General features: G+C 53.8%; 1 protein-coding gene across 2 annotated transcripts in view; it reads left to right on the forward strand.

The window, feature by feature from the left end:
* The window catches only part of CDH4 (cadherin 4), a 542,859-nt gene that overhangs the window by 401,129 nt on the left and 121,377 nt on the right, over positions 1–20,353 (forward strand). The window contains exons 4-5 of one of the 2 annotated variants that reach the window (XM_044918535.1): positions 11,179–11,184; positions 17,375–17,548. In XM_044918535.1, the coding sequence (XP_044774470.1) occupies positions 11,179–11,184; positions 17,375–17,548 (180 nt within the window). The remainder of the gene's footprint in view (positions 1–11,178; positions 11,185–17,374; positions 17,549–20,353) is intronic. The other variant, XM_044918536.1, reaches the window with a different exon arrangement.

Consider the following 20,353-nt stretch of genomic DNA (forward strand, 5'->3'; position numbering starts at 1 on the left):
GTGGCTCAGTCGGTTAAGCGACTGCCCTCGGCTCTGGTCATGGTCCTGGAGTCCCGGGATCGAGTCCCACGTCAGGCTCCCTGCTCGGCGGGGAGTCTGCTTCTCCCTCTGACCCTCCCCCCTCATGCTCTCTGTCTCTCATTCTCTCTCTCTCAAATAAATAAATAAAATCTTTTAAAAAAATTAAAAAAGGGAGGAAGCGGATGAAAGGGTGTGGGAAAGCCGGGATGGTCTGGAGCAAAAGAGAGGCAAATAAAGGAGTTTGGGAGTCTAACTGCCAGGTGCCCCCAAACCCGGGGATTTCGATTTCACAAACCAGTGAAATCTCCCTCCAAATATAAGGGATTTGCAGAGTGATCAACATGTTACATTGGTAACATTGCTGCCATCTACACTCATCATTTTGTGAAAGAATTTATGAACAGCAAAAAATAAAAATAGTAACAATGTATCTCAGATATTCTCAGAAGGAAACACAGTTGGCAATATTACAGCTCTACACACACACAACACAGGCATGGAGTTTACTGGCCTTGTTTTTCTCATTTTGCCACAGACCAGATTTTCTAAACCATAAAGTAGTGAAATCAGAAGGCTTCTTAGGGGACAAAGTATTTAAACTGAGCAGGAATTAACTAGGATTAGTAGGATTTAGAGATGGTAGGGGAAGATTACAGATTAGAGAATGAAAGTATCTTGGTTACTTTGTTTCCTTAACAAAATAGTTCCCTGTCCTTCAGATTGTTTGTTTTGATAAAAGTCCTAGAAGGTTTGGCTGACTCCAACCTCAGGGCCTTTGCACTTGCTAAATTCTCTCTTCCCATATCTTTGCATAGCTGGCTCCTTCTTGTTCAGGGCTCAGCTATAATGTCATATGTTCAGAGACGCCTCCCTGATCCCCAATTTAGAATGGACTGCCTTCCCAGTCATGAGGCAACCACCCTCTTTTGGCTTTTTATTCATCATTCTTATCAGTATATGCAATTATCTTGGTTGTATGTTTGGTCATTAAACTCAGCTTCAGGGCACCTGGGTAGCTCAGTCGTTAGGCATCTGCCTTTGGCTCAGGTCATGATCCCAGGGTCCTGGAATCGAGCCCCGCATCGGGCTCCCTGCTCCGAGGGAAGCCTGCTTCTCCCTCTCCCACTCCCCCTGCTTATGTTCCCTCTCTCGCTGTGTCTCTCTCTGTCAAATAAATAAATAAAATCTTGGGCGCCTGGGTGGCTCAGTTGGTTAAGCGACTGCCTTCGGCTCAAGTCATGATCCCGGAGTCCAGGGATCGAGTCCCACATCTGGCTCCCGGCTCAGCGGGGAGCCTGCTTCTCCCTCTGACCCTATCCCCTCTCATGCTGTTTCTCTCTCTCTGTCAAATAAATAAAAATAAACAAAATCTTTAAAAAAAATAATAAAATAAATAAATAAATAAAATCTTTAAAAAAAATAAAAATAGGGCGCCTGGGTGGCTCAGTTGGTTAAGCGACTGCTTTCGGCTCAGGTCATGATCCTGGAGTCCCAGGATCGAGTCCTGCATCGGGCTCCCTGCTCGGCGGGGAGTCTGCTTCTCCCTCTGACCCTCCCCCCTCTCATGCTCTCTGTCTCTCATTCTCTCTGCCTCAAATAAATAAATAAATAATCTTTTTTTTATTCTTATGTTAATCCCCATACATTACATCATTAGTTTTAGATAAATAAATAATCTTTAAAAAAAAAAAAAAACCTTGTCAAAGGCTCATGGTGCAGACACTTGATTTTTATAAGACTAGCACTCCGGGGCCAACGTCAGCACACTAGAGCCCGCGGCCAGATCTGACCTGCCACCTACCTTTTGATGGCCTGCAAGCTAAGAATGGTTTCTATATTTTTAAGTGGTTGTATAAGTATCTATATTAATATCCCCGCTTTCACATCTCGGCCTGCAATGCCTAAACTACTTAACTATCTGACCCCTTAACAAAAACTTTGCCAAGCCCTACCTAGGATCGTGGAGGAAGGACTGTCTTTTCAGTAAATGATGCTGGACCGATGAGGTGTCCTTAAGGAAAAAAGATGAAATGACCCCTAGCCCACCTCACCCCCAAAATCAATTCTAGGTGGGATTTTCTTTTTAATGCATGCTGAGGGCTTCCTGGCTGAGTTTGGGGAGGGTGGGGAGTTCAGATGGGGACACAGTGAGCAGGGGTGCAGCTGACAGGAGGTCCTAGACACACAAAGCACCCTTTCCAAGGGAGCAGTGTGCAGGATGGAAAGTCCCAGGAAGCTCTTGCCAAAAGGAGCTTTGAAGCAAATCCCCCAAGGACCAGCGCGCGGGGACCACCTAATTTCCCGGTTCCGTGAATCCCATTTCCCTTGCGCCCGGGTTTCTCCAAGTGCAGCCTCCCCGCCCAGTGTTTCGGCGACTTGATGGAGCTGGACGAAACTGACGGCTCCCCAGTGAGATGAACCATAAAAATCTGGCAAGTTTTCCCCTTTCCTTCTCCTCTCTTAGCAACCACTCAAAGGCGGCCTTTCTGTGGGTAACACCAGCCGTGCTGGAATCTGGAATAACTTTTTTTTGTGCAGTCTTGCAGGAAAGCTGATAGCAATTCAATTAGAAAATGCAAATGAGGTCACATATTTCCCACAGGAGTGCTGGATCGCCCCCGGGGAATCCGAGCAATATTCCGGCCTAACAGTAAATACTGAAGATAAAGTTGCGCGCTCGGCTGTCCGCTGACAGGCTGTGCTCGCACTGGAAAGTGGTAATGGGAGCTGTGGGTATAGTTTGCAAAAGAGAAACTGTTGTTTGTGAAACGAATCCCGGCTCGGAACGCGCGCATCAGCGTTTATGAAGGACACACTCGGCCAAGCGGCACCCAGGCCCGGCCGGGCCCCGCGGCCGGCACCCACCGGGCTCCCTGCATGGTTTCCGCTTCCGCACTCAGACGGGCTGAAAGCGTCCCCCTGAGAAGCCTGTGTTGGGGTCCTAACCCGCCGTCACTCGGAATGGACTGTATTTGTAAGTAAGCCTCAGCAGACATACTCGCAAGCAGATGTGTACATGGAAAGGGGGAAATCCGGGCACAGACAGGTAGACGGAACTCTGCCAAGGGGGAGGCTTCTACAAGCCAAGGAGCGCCCGAGATGGCTGGCCACCAGCGTCCCCGAGAGAGGCCTGGAGCGGACTCTCCCCCACGGCCCTCGGAAGGAACTGACCCTGCCCGCCACACCTTGACCTCGGACTTCTGGCCTCCAGAACAGGGACAATAATGTCTGCTGTCAACGCCCCCAGGCTGTGGTGCTTTGGTTCAGTGACCGCAGGACACGCTCTCACCAGGGGTGTGGCCTCGCCCGCCAGCTGAGCGGGGTGCAGATAGACCCCTGAAACCACTCTGCCCCCCGAAAGGCAGGATGGGAGTCCCGAGCCGGGGTCCTGCCCAGGGCTCCAGACACCCTCAAGTCCCCTTCATACATCTGCTCGGGTCCCCAGCACAGTGAGGACAAGTTTGGCCAAGACCCCTATGCTTTAGGGCTATGGTCCCTCAGCCTCCCTCCCTGAGCTCCGTCCCCGCCTCCATCACGCGGTCTGCCCCCCCCCCCACCATCCCCACAGTCCGTCATCCCTCCATCCTGGGAGTGGGCAGGAGCCCATCACTGCTATCACCAAGGACTCCCAGGTTGGTCACCAAACAGTGGACTGGTGAGGACCAGTTCCTGCCATCCACCTGTCCACCTGAGAGGTGAGGCTGGCCAAGGCAGGAAAGGCCCTGAGTGAGTGCCAGGGGCCGGTGTGCCTGCCTGAACCCTGACATCACGGAGGCGTTCCCTGAAGGCAGCCACCTGGGGCTTTCCACACGAGGTGTTGCCTTGGGAAGAGCACCCAGAAGGCCACTAGGTGCTGCCCGAGGGATGGAGTGTGGGACTTGAGAAAGTACCAAACGGTTCTTTTATCCCTTTCCGGAAGACGGAAGACCTCAGTGCCACCAAGAAGCAGCAACCCCTCAAAACCAACGACAGCTGTCGGCGAGGTGTAGACGGCGTGGGCGCTCCCGTTCTCCGTGGGGGAGGCCAGGGGCTGCATAATGAGCGTTAATGCCCTCGGCGCTCACGCAGGGTCCGACAGCGCCAGCACACGCGGGGCCTGCCGCAGGTACACACCGCACTGTGGGGACCGGGGGAGAAGCCGTGTGTCCCCCCGCATCAGGGACCCCCACACACTGCTGGCAGGAGGCTGTTCCCTTTCCCGAGGCTGAGGTCACAGCCACCGCCCGGTCAGTGCCCCACTCTGCTGGATCTCAAGACAAGAGCAAAACGCCTCAAACTCACAGCGGCTTTTAACTGCGTATTGGCATGAAGGGCACGAGTGATGGTTCTGATTGGTCGAAGGTGCATCTTGGCTTCTTTGTCTGTCTGCGGTTTGGGGCGACAGCCCTGGAGTGAGGGCTGACTTGTCCACCTGAGTCTGCTCTCCCGGCCCGGGGTGAGCAGGACATTCCCAGCGCAAAGGTCAAACATGGATGCTGTTTCAGGCTGCAAACAGCCGTGAACACCCGGGGGCCTGGGTCAGCCCTTTTGCAGAGTGGAGGTGAAGGGTCATCTGCAGAGCCCCAGGGAGAAGCCTCATGACCCCGCCTGGCCTGTCCCGGAAGGGGATGCTGTCCCGGCCTGTTGATGGGGCAGGAGCGAAGGAGAACCCGCGGATGCTTGCTGGTGATTGGCTCAGCAGTGTGGAGACCAAAGTGATGAGCAAGACCGTCGGTGCCGGGCAAGGCAGCTTCCGGGGATGTTGCCGTGGGACACAGGCTGCCCGGGTCCTACTCTGTCTCCAGGAGCAAGATCTCGAGTGCGGACATGACAGGCGGGGCACCCTCTGAGGATCCTGGGGTCCCATGAGTCAGAAAGGTCCCAAGTCACTCTCTTGGTTCCCTGGGGGAGTGATGACTGAGCATTGCCATGTCCCCGCCAGACACCTTGCTCCGTTTCACAATGTGGGGGCACCACTGGGAATTAGGAAGGGGGCCTGAGCAGAGGGCGGAGGCTGCTGCTGTGTTCAGGGGTCAGGAAGATGACCTCTGAGCCGAGGCCTAAAATCAGAGAAGGAGCCAGCGTTCCAGACAGAGGCCTTCTCCAGCCCCGGCTTCTCCGGTCCTCGGGAGAAAGCCCACCTCAGCCCATCTGAGTCTGGCCGGGGGTGCAGGGCGGCCAGCCATGGGGGACACTTCTCTGCGCGCGGCCTCCTGGGGTCCAGTGAGCTGAGAAGGCACAAGTGTGCACGAGCAGTGTGCCCCACAGACGTGAGCGTGCTGGTGGGTGCGTCACTCACCTGCCCGAGACCTGTAGCTCGTGATGGGGGCTGGCGAGTGTGTGCGTGTTCAAGTCAGCACGCGGGGGCCTTGTGGAGACCCCCTTGGGAAGTGGGAGGTGCAGGGCGTCCAGCCTGCCCTCCTGTAGGTGTGTCTGGTGACAATGAAACCAGGTTTCCAGACCAACACAGGTTTGTGGTTCTGTGCAAGGCCCTGGCTCCCACTGGATATTTGGTTAAATATAAAATCCTTCTTATTCCTGAAGATGTTTGTGGAAACAACAGGAAGGCGGTCATGGGTGTGTTCTGCCTTGAGGAGAACCCTCAGCAAGGTCAGGGGTGCTGGGGTGGCCTAGAGCCCGTCCCGTGGGCCCCACGTCCTCAGTGGACAGCAGGAGTGGACTGCGAGGCCGAACATCCCTGGCACCTTCCAGAAGGAAACGTGACTGAAGTCTGGTTGAGTTAAGGTTCTCAGGCGGACCCTGATCACATCCTCTTCAAGGCCTTCCAGAGCCATCAACGCTGACCAACTGCCCGTTTTTCTCACTAATTGACACCATTGTGAAAGATTCCATTCAGTGCCACTGCTAACAACTCCAGGAGAAAGTAACACAGTTTGGCTTAACTTGCTAATTTAATTTAAATTTTTTTTTTTACTGCGATTGTATTTTTTCTCTGTAAAATGAAGAATAATTTCATTTAAAATGTTTCCAACCAAACATAATTTTCTTGGTTCCCTTGAGCAAGTTCTCCCCCAGGGCGTTCAGAGAAGCCTAAGGATACTGGGTTGTCACAACCAGGGGGATATAGGGGGGGTTTCTGGCATCGAGGGGGTGAGGCCCAGGGATGCCCTACAGATGCACAGGAGGCCACACCCCGGAGAATGATCTCCTTCTGAGTGTTGGCAGCTGCCGAGGCCGTGGTCTGGAGACAGGCGTTCAACTGCTGGGGCCCTGGGGGTGCTCGGCGAGCTGGGGAGGCCGGGCCGGCTGAGCAGCCTGGCTGGGCACGTGCACGCATGCACGCACGCACACGCCGAACACAGGGGCCTGTCTGGACGTGGTGGGGTCTCCCATCCTGCCCCTCTGTGCGTGGATGGTGATCCTCATCATGGCCCAGGAGTGTGCCGTCTGCACACACAGCTGCCCTTGGGATGCACCCTGTCCTGCCTGCGCCTGGGCGCTATGCCGTCCCGCGTCTTCACTTCGGAAGGAGACGAGGCTAGAGAGGACAAGCAGAGAGCTCCGAGGTATTCCTCAAGAGAAATGTGGTTTTGACACCAGTAAGAACAGCATGACCCCGACTGGTAAGAGTGCCCGAGCAGCCACAACTGAACTCTTTCTCCCAGGGCTGCTCACAGCTTCCGGACCTCCGTCTGCCTGCTTGGCCCCAGGTGGGAGGGGGTGTCGGGACCACCCTCTGTGTCGACGCTTACCCTGACCAGCCGCAGGGCAGAGAGGGGTGACCGAGTTCAGGCCCTGGCCCCCCAGCCGCAGCTGCAGGACCTAGGCTGGTTGCTGCACCCGCCAGGGCCTCCACCTGCCCAGATGTGAGCGAGGACTGCACCAGCCCCTCCCTCCCTAAATGCCCTGGGCGTGAGTGAGCGACTAAGACTTTCCTCCTGAATACATACACAAGGGAGTAACCATACCATTCCATTCAGGAGACCTCTCTTTGTATGATTTCCATGGGAATTTACAAAATGACCTCCCCTTCCTAGAAGAGATGGGAAGTCAGAAATACCTTAGTGCTTGGGAGGGGGGAGGGGGGAGGTCGCACCTGCATCTGCTCAGTGGCGTTGTGGATGCAGGAAAATCCATTCAGCACCTCTCAGATCCAAACTCATGCAAATGTTTATCTAGAATGGCTCACATGTTCTATTTGCTGAAGAACGAGATGTTTCTCCCTTGTTTTATTTTGTGTTTGTTAAATACCATTTTACTCTGTCCGTCCTTAGCTACCATGGAAACCAGCCAGAAGGCTGCAGATACCAGCCTAGTTAAATATTTTAAATATACATGCTTGCAGGCAAACAAAATGTACTATTTTTCAAATGCATATTGAAAGGGAAGTAGGACGTAGAGGAATGAACTGTCAAGACAGACTTTAATGCCTCTTTTGTTTTTAAGAATCTGATTATCTTCCGTGAAAATCAGTGGCAGGTCTGACATTGGGGGGCGGGGCACGTTATTTCCTTTCTGGAAGCACCTGTAACCTGAGGGCGTAAGGACTCGGTGAGAACAGGTAGAGACGGGGGGTGGGGGGGGCGGGGGGGCATAGCTGACGCTCGAGTTCCGGGAATAAACCCTCACCACCCCTGTCCCGTCACGGCAGCTCCAGTTTGCGGCGCAGGATGGCGCATCCCCTGACCACAGACCCCTGTACGATCCGTGATCTTGGAACCCTGGGCCCTACGTCGTGTTTTTACGTCTGAGATTGGCCACTTACCCCAACGTTAGGGCCGTGCAAGAACGGGCAGCTGAGATGATGTCGACGGGTCTGCGGTCACCCTGTGCAGAAGAAGTCACAGGGGCCTGCAGGGCCTGCGCTGGACCCCGGCGGATGCAGGCTGCCTAAAAGGGAAAGAGGTGCCAGCAGCAGTCCCTGGCGCCTGCTCAGTGTCATGAGTGGGAGAGGCTTTTTCTTTGTGCGTGTGGAAAAAAAGGAAGCTTGCAGCCTCACCAGGGCCCCCAGAACCTTCCATCTGCGGGTGCAAGTGTCCCTACCCCCGGAGACTGGGGTGCCCTGCTCTCAGCCGCACCCGGTGACCGCACAGAGAAGGGCGTGTGCACGGCCCAGGCAGGAGGGTGGGAGAGCAGGTACAATCAGGGAACTTAGAACCCGTTCCTTCCTCGTTATGTGCTGAGCAGATCGCAGCCTCAGGCTCCCGCCCCTGAGGAAGCCGCATCTGGGCATCAGGGGTCTGCAGGGCTGCACCACCCATCAGAGAAATTAGGCGGCGTCGGCTCAGGGGAAGGACACGGCGGGCTTGGGGGGGGGGGGTTGGTGTGCATTGTGAAACAACTCCCCCCAGCCCCTTGGTTAAGAAGAAGCTTTGGGGCGCCTGGGTGGCTCAGATGGTTAAGCGTCTGCCTTCGGCTCAGGTCGTAATCCCAGGGTCCTGGGATCGAGTCCCGCATCGGGCTCCCTGCTCCTTGGGAGCCTGCTTCTCTCTCTCTCTCTCTCTGTCTCTCATGAATAAATAAATAAAATCTTTAAAAAAAAAATTTTTTTAAAAAGAAGCTTTGAACATCAGTGGAGACGGCGCCCACATGGCATGTTCCACGGGGAACTAACTTGAAATTTTTTCCATAAATTCTTGTATCAAATCAGATGGATTCATCCCCTTGACATTTCCTCGAAAGTGGAGGGAATTTGGGGTGCTAAGGAAGTGTCCAGCAGGTCAGCCCAGGACCTGAGGACAGCGTGGGATGGCCTGTCGGGGCGGCAGGCTGTCTGTCATCTGTGACCCCATCTTCGGGGTCTTAGAAATGCGCTCCTTGGGATCTGGAAAGGTGGGCATTCTGAAGCCGTTTCCGTATTTGTTCTGCCTCCTGAGGGACTGACTTCTGAGCTCCCCTTGGGAGAACAGCTGAGGTTCCCTTGACCCACCGCACTTTGCAGAAGCAGCAAGTGGCCCACGTCTAATGACCTGCGTGTGGGAACGCAGTCCCGGCCCCCACCGCTCCTGCTCCCACCTGGGCCTGTCTGCTCACGACATCCTTCGCTGGGCCTTGCCCGCACGCTGCCCTTTCTCTAGTGTCCCCATGCATCTGTGCGGCATTTCTGTCCACGTCTACAGCACCGTGGAGCTGGTGCTTGACCCCAACGCCCCCGGGGAGAACGCCCACCATGCAGACCACGGGGCCGCACCCTGCAGAGCCTGATAGGTTGGCTCAGGAAGGGGTGCGGCGGGGCCTGCCATCTGCATCCCTATCACAAGGAGATAGGGACATATTCACCCACTAACCCACTGATGCCCACCTCAAACCAAGATGGTGGGGAAGGCACCCCAGGGAAGACATCCGGAGCTTCCATATTGAAGGCAGACTCCCGATTATTTATGTTCTCTTGTTTACCTGTGAAGGTAAACCTCTGATGTTTGTTTGTTTGTTTTAAGATTTTTTATTTATTTGAGAGAGAGAGAATGAGAGAGAGAGAGCATGAGAGGAGGAGAGTCAGAGGGAGAAACAGACTCCCTGCTCAGCAGGGAGCCCGATGCGGGACTCGATCCTGGAACTCCAGGATTGTGACCGGAGCCGAAGGCAGTCGCTTAACCAACTGAGCCACCCAGGCGCCCCACCCCTGATGTTTTATGAGTCGGCTTAACAGCTAGTGCTCACACTTGGCTCTTAATAATTCTGTATCCCTAACAGGTGAATGCTTAGATAATAGAAAATATGATGAATTGTAACTTTTTGCATGTAGATTGGAGGAGGTGCATATAATTATAGCCTTCCCCCGACACTATTTTTCTTTTCTTTTCTTTTTTTCCCTTTTTCAAAAAAAAAAAAAAAAGATGGTAATTTAAATCCTGCCTTGGGTCAGTTTTGCATTATTCATCTTTCACTGGTGAATTGATAATGGAGGGAAGTGACCCAGCTTCTTTCTCATCTTGCGGAGTCCCTAAAGACCTCACCTGGAAGTCACGCTCAATTACACTCATAATCAGACACAGAGAACAATCCTCTGGTACACGGAGAGCAAGACCGGGCAGCCCAGAGCTGCCGGGAGCATAGGAAAATAATGTGCCGAGCGAGGGGCCACCAGGGGGAAGCCAGCCTGGGGACAGCGCCAGCAGATGGCTGTTGGGGTGCAGGCTTGGACGAGGCGGGGTCGGGGGGACGTGATGGCTGTGCTCAACATGCAGTTTGCCTGTGGATCGGGGGCCTCGGTCTCAGTGAGACGGATGGCTGTTGTCGTCGGTGTTTTGTCCTTCTGTTCTCGGGTCCCTTACCTCCCACCTCTTTCCCTAAAAGAACAGCCCATGTGCTGAGTGCAAGGGCTTCCTTACGTTATCCCAGAGACCTGGCCAGGAGTAACCTGCCAGGGCCAGATGAGAAGTCTGGAAGGACCTTAAGGCCACCCGTCCTGGGTCCCTCAGGCCCCCAGGAGCCATAGAGGGTCTGCAAAGGGACCAGCCCGACAGGCTGCGCAAGCACGGGATGCTACTCTGTCCTTGTGAAGTCGGCGTCCAGACTCCCGCCCAGCAGCAGGATTACCCTTCCCCAAGTGGAGTGAAGCAAATGCTCGGGGCCAGTGCCTCAGCCCACTGCCCACACCCCAGCTGTCCACGTGGCCCCAAAGCAAGGAGCTCATCCAGGCCCGAGAGTGGGAAGACTGAGGCCCAGAGGCAGTGAGAGTCGCACCCGAGGTCCCACCCCCCGCACTGGGACCCCAGCCTGAGAAAGTCCCCTCGGCTGTTAGCTGTCTTAGAGCACCATCCACAGAATAACTCCAACTGATTAAGACTCAGTGGAGAGAGGCGATCTGAAACGAGACACACTTTGTAAATAAAAGCCGATTAAGAAACAGATTCAGGGCTTCACACGTGAGAGTCTGGCCTCTGTATGGTCTGCACCTCAGAGAGCCTGGGCTCCACGCCCTTCGTCTGCCCCTTTGGGGAAATGCCCCCGTCAGTGCACTGGGCAGGGCGGGCTGTGTCTGGGGCACCCAGGCACCTAGACTGTGTCCAGGGAGGCACCGGCAGACAGGGCATGACTGGGATGTACAGAGGGGAGGGAGGGAAGGGGTGGGGTGGGAGGCAGGCGGGGAAGGCAGGTGGGGCTGCACCCGTGTGGCCAGGGAGACCAGAAGCCCGAGGGAGTAAGGAGACTGGTGGGGCCCTCCCACACCCCCTGTACCCTAATCCAGGGGCAGAGAGCCCATCCCTCCTGCAGCCAGAGGTCATGCCCTGCCCTTCTTGGGGACGCCACCACGGCCAGGGGGAATGCCAAGTTCAACTGCCAGGGTGGACTCTCACGCCTGCCCATGGCCAGAGAGGACGCCAAACCCTGCCTCGAGCTTCCAGAAAGGGGCGCATGTCTCCTCCCTGGGCTGGATCAGGGCACCCACCTGTGCTCACTCTTGCTTCACCTGGGCTGTCCCACACCTCCCCACCCACAACCCCTGGCTTAGCCCCTCCCCCACCAGCCAGGCAATTCGGACAAATTCCTTCTCTTCCTTGTGCCTCAGTTTCCTTACCTGGGCTATAAGGTTATAGGACACCCCTAAGCCCACCTGCCCTCAAACCTGTCCCTCTGAACACTTGGGGCTTATTCCAGGCCAGGCCACCACCCCCAGGTGTCCTGGCTAAAGCCCCCACTACCCTCTCCACTCTCGCCCCTGGGAATCCAGTCCAGCCTGCAGAACCCCATCCAGAGGGACTCTTCTCAGGCTTCTTCTCCCCACCATGAACCTGACAATGGGGCTGAAACCCCCAACCATCTGCCCAATGCCCTGGACATCACCTTATCACCCACACTACCCCCCGGTAAGGGCCTCCTCAGTTCACAGAAGAGGAACCAAGGCTTGGGGGTGCAGGGGGCAAAACAAAGACTGATGGGCCAGTGGAGAGCAGCCCTGCCGACCCTGGGTTGCTGCCCCTCCACCCCACTCTTCTTCTGGGCCCCAAACAGCCCTTGAACTCTGCCTGGTGTTTGAGGCACCGTGCTGTTCCTTCTAGTCCACCCCTTGGCCATTCCCTCCCAGCCTCATTCCCCCCAACAACAAACTCCTATCCACCCCTCAATACCCTGCCCAGGTATAATATCCCCCATGAGGCATTTCTGCCCTCCCCAGATGGGTTGAACTGCATACACCTGGGTGCCAGTTTGAACCCTGCCTGGTCCTGGCTCTGTGCTGATCACTGCCCTGTGGAGAGAGTGGCCGTCCTGAGGACTAGATCGCAGAGAACCTGGGCCCGTGGCTCCCCGAGACCCAGACGGCCATCACTCATCAGGGCTCCTGGCCTGCCACTCCACACGAGCACTTAAGGGTGGAGGCTGAGGGTCACTTGTTTTTTGGTGCTTAGGAAACGTGTGGAACCGACATTTAAGTCTGTCCACTGCATTTGCTCTGTGCCGGGTGGGTGGTCCTGAGGCCCTACAACCTCCCGGGTCGGGCAGCACCCACGGTGTGGGGCCAAGAGAATGCCCCGGCCCCCAGGGCAGGGTGGGAGGTGTCCTGCCCGGGCAGAGACAGGAGACATGGAGGTCCGCGGCCTCTGGGGCCTGATCTGATCTGCTCTGGGACTTGAGGGCACAGGCAGCACTCTGGGAAGCTTGCCCCAGCTGCCGTGTGCACAGGGGTTCCCGAGAGTCCGGTGGGGAGGCTGCCGGAAGATGGGACATGGGATCTGAGCCCTGGCGAGCAGTAAGGGCACCAGGAAGAGGAGTGCATCCAGGGGCAAACTTCATGTGGGGGTTAGGAGCACGGGCACAGCCCAGGGTGCAGCCCGGCCTCTGTGTGGACAACAGAGCCCGGATCTGGCCGTGCTGAGGCTGGGGGGCTCTGTGGAGCTTTCTCGTGAAGGGGTCTGCAAGCTCCAGGAAGTTAACCTCTTAACCACATCTTCTTGGATACCCAGTAAGAGGACAGCGGGACCAGGTGATTTCCTTGGGGCTCTCTGTCTGTCGATCTGCAGTTGTGAACTTGGTGGGATCCAGAGGCCAGTTCAGCAGCCAAGACTCTCCCCGACCCCCCCCGCCCAGTAATGAGACCTCTGGCTTGGCTGAGCTGTCGGTAATGACCCAGTGATGGGGTTCGGCTAACCTGTCACGATGCCAGGCTTTTGGTTTTGAGAACATTGTGACATGGTACAAACATGCACACAGACGTGCAAACACACACATGTGCGTATGTACACACGTGTGCATATACACATACATGTGTGCAGATATGTGTGCATGTGCGTCTATATGTGCACACACGTACACACGCACCTGAATGCAGCTGTGTGCACACAGGTACGTACATATACACATGCTCACGTGTTCGTGTGCGTCTATATGTGCACACACATGAACACACGTGCCTTATGCACCTGTGTGCACAGAGGTATGTACATATACACATGCTCACACGTGTGCATGTGCATCTATATGTGCACACATGTACACACGCACCTGAATGCAGCTGTGTGCACACAGGTACGTACATATACACATGCTCACACGTGTGCATGCGTCTATATGTGCACACACATGTACACATGTGCCTTATGCACCTGTGTGCACACAGGTATGTACATATACACATGCTCACACGTGTGCATGTGCGTCTACATGTGCACACACATACACACGCACCTGAATGCAGCTGTGTGCACACAGGTATGTACATATACACATGCTCACACGTGTGCATGTGCGTCTATATGTGCACACACATGTACACACGTGCCTGAATGCATCTGTGTGCACAGAGGTACGTACATATACACAAGCTCACACGTGTGCATGTGCGTCTATATGTGCACACACATGTACACACGCGCCTTATGCACCTGTGTGCACACAGATACGTACATATACACATGCTCACACGTGTGCATGTGCATCTATATGTGCACACACATGTGCACACACATGTACACACGTGCCTTATGCATCTGTGTGCACACACCTGCATACATAGTTGTTAGCTACAGGAGTGCAGAGGTCACGTTCATATCGTCCTCCAACTCTCAGCCAGCATTTACTCAGCAATACAGAATTCAGGAAGACACTGGGAACAAGCAGGTGTCATCCGTTAGGAAATATGGAATATTTATAAATAATGGAAACATTGCTTAGAATCCGTATAATTGTGCATCAGTGTTAGGTGCCACGTTCTGAGTGGGCCCGGGGTTGCTGCACATCCAGAATGACCTGCTGGATCCACTGGGGTAACTGATAACCCCACATGGACATCTCTCCCCCGAGAAGCGGGTGCGTCTTCCAGGCCGAGGCTGCCCGGGTCTGGCATTGATTTTCACCAGATTTTGTTATTACGTATGTCTCACAGCTTTAAAATAGTGGCAAATATGTGCAATTTATTTAAACAACACTAGGGAAATTAACACCATGCAGGCTCATCCTAAGCAAATGAAGATAAAGCAGTTCAAAAAAACCCCAAAAACAGCTTTATGAAAACGTTTACAGTCCTGAGCCTGAAATGCAGGGAGCTCAGGTGAGCGTCTGCTGGTCTCCGAACATTACCAGGGGGTGGGGGGGACACCCCTGTACTGTCTGCCCCATCGCTGGGGGAGGCATCGGGGGAAGCCACACGTGACAAGCACCCCCTCCCCGAGGCTGTGATTGTGGCTGGGGCTCCCAAGTCCGGCTGGCTGCCCTCAGGCAGACACTAACCCAGCCCCTTCTCCTGGGGCAGGTACCTGGGGACAGGTGAACTAGTTACCTGTAGGTGGGGAGCCCCCCAACAGGAGAGTGGAACACATCTGTCCCCCAGAGGCTCGGTCACACAGACTGCAGGCAGTTCTTGCGTCTTCAATGGGAGTAATGATTTGTGCCCAGCCCTCCGCACAGGTAATTTGAGGACAGGTAAAGGGGGCACAGAGACCCGGCCGTGAGGGGTGGCACTCAGCCAGGTGCTCTGGCCTCGAGGTCTGACTCCCGGCGTTCAAATCCTGCCTCTGCCTCCTGAGCTGTGTGACCTTCGGAAGTTACTTAGCCTCTCTGAGCTCCCCCTCTGCCTCCCTAGTAAAGTGGGGTTGAGGACACTTCCTACGGAATCAGTGACGGGGCGGGGGTCTAGGCAGAGACCACGTGGAATGCTCAGTGCCCCGAGGCATCAGCTACTCACGGAGCCGGGGAAGGCGGTTGTCTGTGCCCTGGCTGTGAGGGGACAGTGTGCAGCCAGGACTGGCCTAAATGTCATTCTGTGAAGCTTACTGAGGAAACTAGAGATGTGACCCCATCGATGTGTCATCGTTAGAGCCTGAAGATGAGTCACAGCACCTGTTAGCTTGACTTGAACAGAAGCTGGTATCATGCCACGTTGTGTAGACATCAGGCCACGGGAATATGCGTATGCGCGGGGATCTGCCACGGGATACGCGCACCTTGCATGGCTCCCTTCTGATGTAGGGCAGCGGTGGCCTAGGAAAGGCTTTTGGTTTTCAAACACCTGACTGCAGGAGCTCGAGGCCCTGAGACAGCTGGGGCCCTGGAGGGAAAGTCCCAGCGGGACTCTCTCCTTCCAGTGGGGCTCGTCCAGATGGGTTTTCCCATTGATTCGGGCATTTGGGGCGGATATGAGATTTTATTTTTTCACCACTTAGGCAGTTTTGTCTGTTTTTAACTTATTTCTATGCAACTCTTTTGCAAAAAGGAGTGGGCAAGTTTCTCTGTCCACAGAGGGCAATGGTAAGACCACCCGGGGCCATCTTGCTGGATGGACCTGGAACTCAGGCAGAGAGTGGGACCTGCCATGACTGGAGTGGTGTAGACTGTAGCCAGGTGCCGTGGGCTGTCCCCATCCAGGGCTCTCTCTGCCATGTGAGCTCTGAAGGGCTGCGTGTCCCCGGGGGTCTGCGGGGGCGCCATCCGTGTATGTGGAGGTCGAGGCAGGTGCTGTCTGTGTTTGTGGGGAGTCTACACAGTTGCCGTGCTTGTCCATGGGGGTCTGCTGGCTCCTTTAATTATAGAAAATCATATACATTGTAACATTCAGAAATATAGAAAGGTAAAAGGAATAAAGTAAAATAAAATAGCGTAAAGCTCACTGGTGATCAGAGAAAACCACAGTTGACATTTTGATGTATTTCCTTCCAATCTTTTCTCTGTCCTTAAAAAAAAAAATGGAGATTTGGTTACGTGTACACTTTGGTGTCATTCTCCACTTACCACTATTTTATGGACATTTCTCCAATCCTAGTCTTCAAAGAGTAGCTTTCCAAGACTGTGTAATCTCCCAAGATATGAACACAGCATAATGCATTTAACTAGTATTTCCTGCTATCAGATCTCCAGAGGTTTTTTCCTCATATTTTTATTATTTTATATATGCATAATATTATTATAAAAACATCTGCAATGAACGTGTTTATAGGGAGATTTTCATTTACATATAGTTTCTTTGGGACAGCTGTGGAGCTATTGGGTCAAAAGCCAGGACATTTTTGTTTTTTTCACTGACATAGAGTTGACATTGAGGACGATTTTTGAGGGTCTGGATGGTCACTGGCCCACAGCTTGCCGAGGGTTGTGGTCAGCACCCAGCAGTGTTGGGCCCCATCAGCATCCAGTCCCAGTGGCTGCCTGAGAGGCAGGGGCTCTCATCAGTGTAACTGCCATAGCAACCCTGTGAATTTAGTGCTGTTATTACCAGCCCTAGTTTATAAAAAAAAGCAGCTGGAGTTCAGAGAGATGAAGCAACTTGCCCGGAGTCAGTGAACCTTTGGATGCACATAAATATTTGCTGAACGTCAGGTCCCGCACCCTCCACCGTCACTTCTCCTGACAACACGACACACTCCCCAGCCCTGAGGATCCATTTGTTTAGTCTTGTCAGTTTGATAGGTAAAGAGGATTTATTACTTCAATTTGCATTATTTGATTACCGGGAGATGTGTACATTTTTAATAAGTCTACTGATTTTTATTTTGCTGTTAATTTCTATTCAGGTCCTTTCCCTGTTAACAAAAAGATTTATTTTTTTATTGATTTGCAAGAACTCTTTATATAGTGAGACTGTTAACCCTTTGACAGATTTGTTGCAAATCATGTTTGCCAAATTCATCAACTGCTTTTAGGGTACGTTTTCATAAATAAGTGTTTTAAACTAAAATGCATTTTCCTTTGTGACTTTTTCCCCCCATTCTTCAGGGATTTAAAAGCTCTGGTTCACCCTATGACGTATTCTTCTGTTCTTACGGTTTCTTTCCCCCACCATGCAATTCAGCAATCCATTTTGTGACATGGGTGTCTTGCTAGATTTTTTTCCTTAACACTTAGCCGCTTCCCCAAGCATCATCCAGTCTTTCTCTGTTGATGGAGAACAGAACAGATTCTCTGAACAGATGCCTTTTCCTCTGCGCGAAACTTAACCAGACCTCTTTGGCTCTTCTCTCCCCGCTTCGGGCTAACGCCGCAGAAAGGGAAGCAGAGCGCCGCTCTGGATGCCTCTCAGCCTCCCAGCGACATGCTGTTGCCGTGGCCCCAGCACCGGAATGCCAGTGGGCTGAGGAGACAGAAACGCGACTGGGTCATCCCACCCATCAACGTGCCGGAAAATTCCCGCGGGCCCTTCCCACAGCAGCTCGTGCGGGTAAGTGGAGACCCCTCCTGCTGGCTGAGGAGGGTCTCGGCTCAGTGCACCCTCTCCTCCAGGATCTGGCAAGTCAGTCAGTGGGGCTTGGAGGGGGGGGGCGCTTGTCAGGGAGGGAGAGCGAGGGACGGTCTGCACTTGGCGTCTAAACCTTTTCAGTAATGAGATGACACAAGACAGAGAAAGATCAGAACAGCAGTCCCGTCCTCTAGGGAAGCTGGTCCTGCTGGACATGGGTCATCTCGCCCGTGCTGATGGAACGGGGCAGGGTGGTGACTTGGGGCCTGGCCTTTGACCTCTGACACCTTTCTCTGCTCACATTCTTGTCCAACTATGACTAAGACTCTGGAGGGTGGAAAGACAGTGTGTCTGTGATGGTGGATGAGGATATTGGCGAGAAGCCGGAAATCTTGGGACTGATGCTATGACCCCAAATCCGGCACTTTGGCGGCCCTCGGATGAGCTCCTCCGGTGGGCTCCTTCAGTGCACCTGCTCCCAGCCCCCACCACAAGGTGCTTTCCCCCGGAGAAGGGAAGGATTCATTTTACAAATTTGTTATTTCAATAATCCAGGCCATCAACTAGCATTTCCTTCTTCCTTTTGAATAAAATTGCAACCCAATCTGGACAATAATTTGACAGAATGATGGTGAGAATCCCATTAAGTAGTCCCCCATGCACTGTGGACCATCTCACCCTGCTTGGTGGAAATGAGGGTCAGTGGGGCATCCTTCAGGGGCTGCTTCCCTTCCTCAGACTGTTTTGTTTCCCACTCTGCTCAAGCTGGAAGCCCGGTGTGTGTTTAAAATGCAGAGACCAGGGGCGCCTGGGTGGCTCCATCACTAAGCCTCTGCCTTCGGCTCAGGTCATGGTCCCAGGGTCCTGGGATCGAGCCCCGCATCGGGCTCCCTGCTCGGCGGGGAGTCTGCTTCTCCCTCTCCCTCTGCTGCTCCCCCCGCTCGTTCTCTCTCTCTCTCACATTCTCCCTCAAATAAATAAATAAGATTTTTAAAAATAATAATAATATAATAAAATAAACTGCAGAGATGGAGCAGAACAAAGCAGGGGGGCCCACGTCAGATGCCCCACCACACACACCACGCCCACGGTGACGGGCCATAAACCCCCGCCGGTAGCAGGCTGAGCGTGGGATGTGGTGATTGGCAACGGGAAGCCTGTGTTGGTCTTCCTCCCCAAGCCCAGCCCCCAAAACCTTTGGAATTATCGGAGAGCTGAGAGCGCTGGAACAGTCTTTTGTTATGTTAATGATGTGACGTCTGGAAAGTCCCCTGAGGAAGGGGGCTGGTGTCCGTTGCCAGGGGAACCAACCTTAGGATTCGAGGTGCCCACGTTCAGCCCCACCCCCGAAACGCTGGGTCGAGGGAGGGCCTGGAGGTTGAGTCAGTCACCAGTGGCCGGTGACCGATGATTTAATCAATCATGTCTCAGTGATGGAGCTTCCATAAAACCCCAAAGGCCAAGGTTTGGGGAGCTTTAGGTTGGCGGACCTGGGGAGGTGCAGGGAGGCTGGCGTGCTGAGGGGGTGGGAAGGTGGGAGGGGGGCATGGAAGCTCTGCGTCCCTTCCCCGCTCCTCGTCCTGTGCATCTTTCCCATCCAGCTGTTCAGTTATGTTCTTTATAACAAACTGATAATCTATGGAGTAAACATTTTCTGGGCTGCTCTGGCAATGACTGAACTCTACCAGAGGGTCGTGGGAACCTCCCATCTACAGCCCATCGGTCAGGAGTGCGGTAACCTGGACTTTCCATGGGCGTCTGAGTGGGAGCTGCCTTGTGGGACCGAGCCCTCCCCCGTGGATGGACATGCTCTCCAGCAGCTGGTGTCCCAATGCAGTTCAACGGAGGCGCCCAACAGGGGTCACAGAACTGCTTGTTGGGGAAACCCCCCGACCTCAGGTGGCAGAAGCATCTGAGAGCCTCAGACTCGGAGACTCTGACCTCCGACCTCAGCGCCCCCCCCAAGATGGGGAGCTTCCCAGAGCACCGCCTGCCCCTTGCTCGGCCTGACTGGTTGGAGGTTCGCTGTGACACGGCACAGACTTGAACAAAGCACTCGAAGCATGAACCCCAACCTAAGCAGATTCCCAGGAATCCCATGTTCAGGGTCCATCCACCAAACCCCAAGCCACCAACAGGATGAGGGTTCTGTGCCCCCCTGCGCACTCACCACCCTCGGGGCCCTGGTCATATCTGACCAGCACTTGTTATCTACCGAACACCTCTCATCAGTGATTCACCCTTAATATAAATACGTTTATTTTAAGAGGCGACTTTGTATTAGCTCACAGTTGGAAAGCTGGTATTGTTGGTGACGATAGAAGCCGATTGTAAGACAAGTGTAAGGTGAAGAAAGCGGTTGATGTCTGGCTGTGTATTGTCCGCACTCAGAGCCTGAGGGCTGCCTGGGACTTGTTTACAAGGGAAGCCGTGAGCAAGTGTCAGAGTGTTCTCAAGATGTGCTGGGACCAGGGGCCTCCTCTTGAATGTCATCAGGATCAAAAGCAAATTGGAAAGGCAGCAAGTTTCTCATTGTGTGCGTCAGTCTTATTCAAAGGCTTGTGCTCGTACTAGTCAGAAATCAGCTTAGTAGAAAATTGTTGCTGTAGCTCGGGGCCGGCAGACTCTTTCTGTAAAGGGCCAGATAGTCAATATTTTAGGCTCTGCAGCCAACCAGCCTCAGTTGCAAATACTCAACTCTTTGTAGTGTGAAAGCTGCCATCGGCAAGACATAAACTATCGCTGTGTCTGTGTTCCCATAAAACTTTATTTACAAGAACAAGCAGT

This window comes from Neomonachus schauinslandi, chromosome 10, assembly GCF_002201575.2.
Source record: "Neomonachus schauinslandi chromosome 10, ASM220157v2, whole genome shotgun sequence".
In the NCBI taxonomy this organism is placed as follows: Eukaryota; Metazoa; Chordata; class Mammalia; order Carnivora; family Phocidae; genus Neomonachus; species Neomonachus schauinslandi.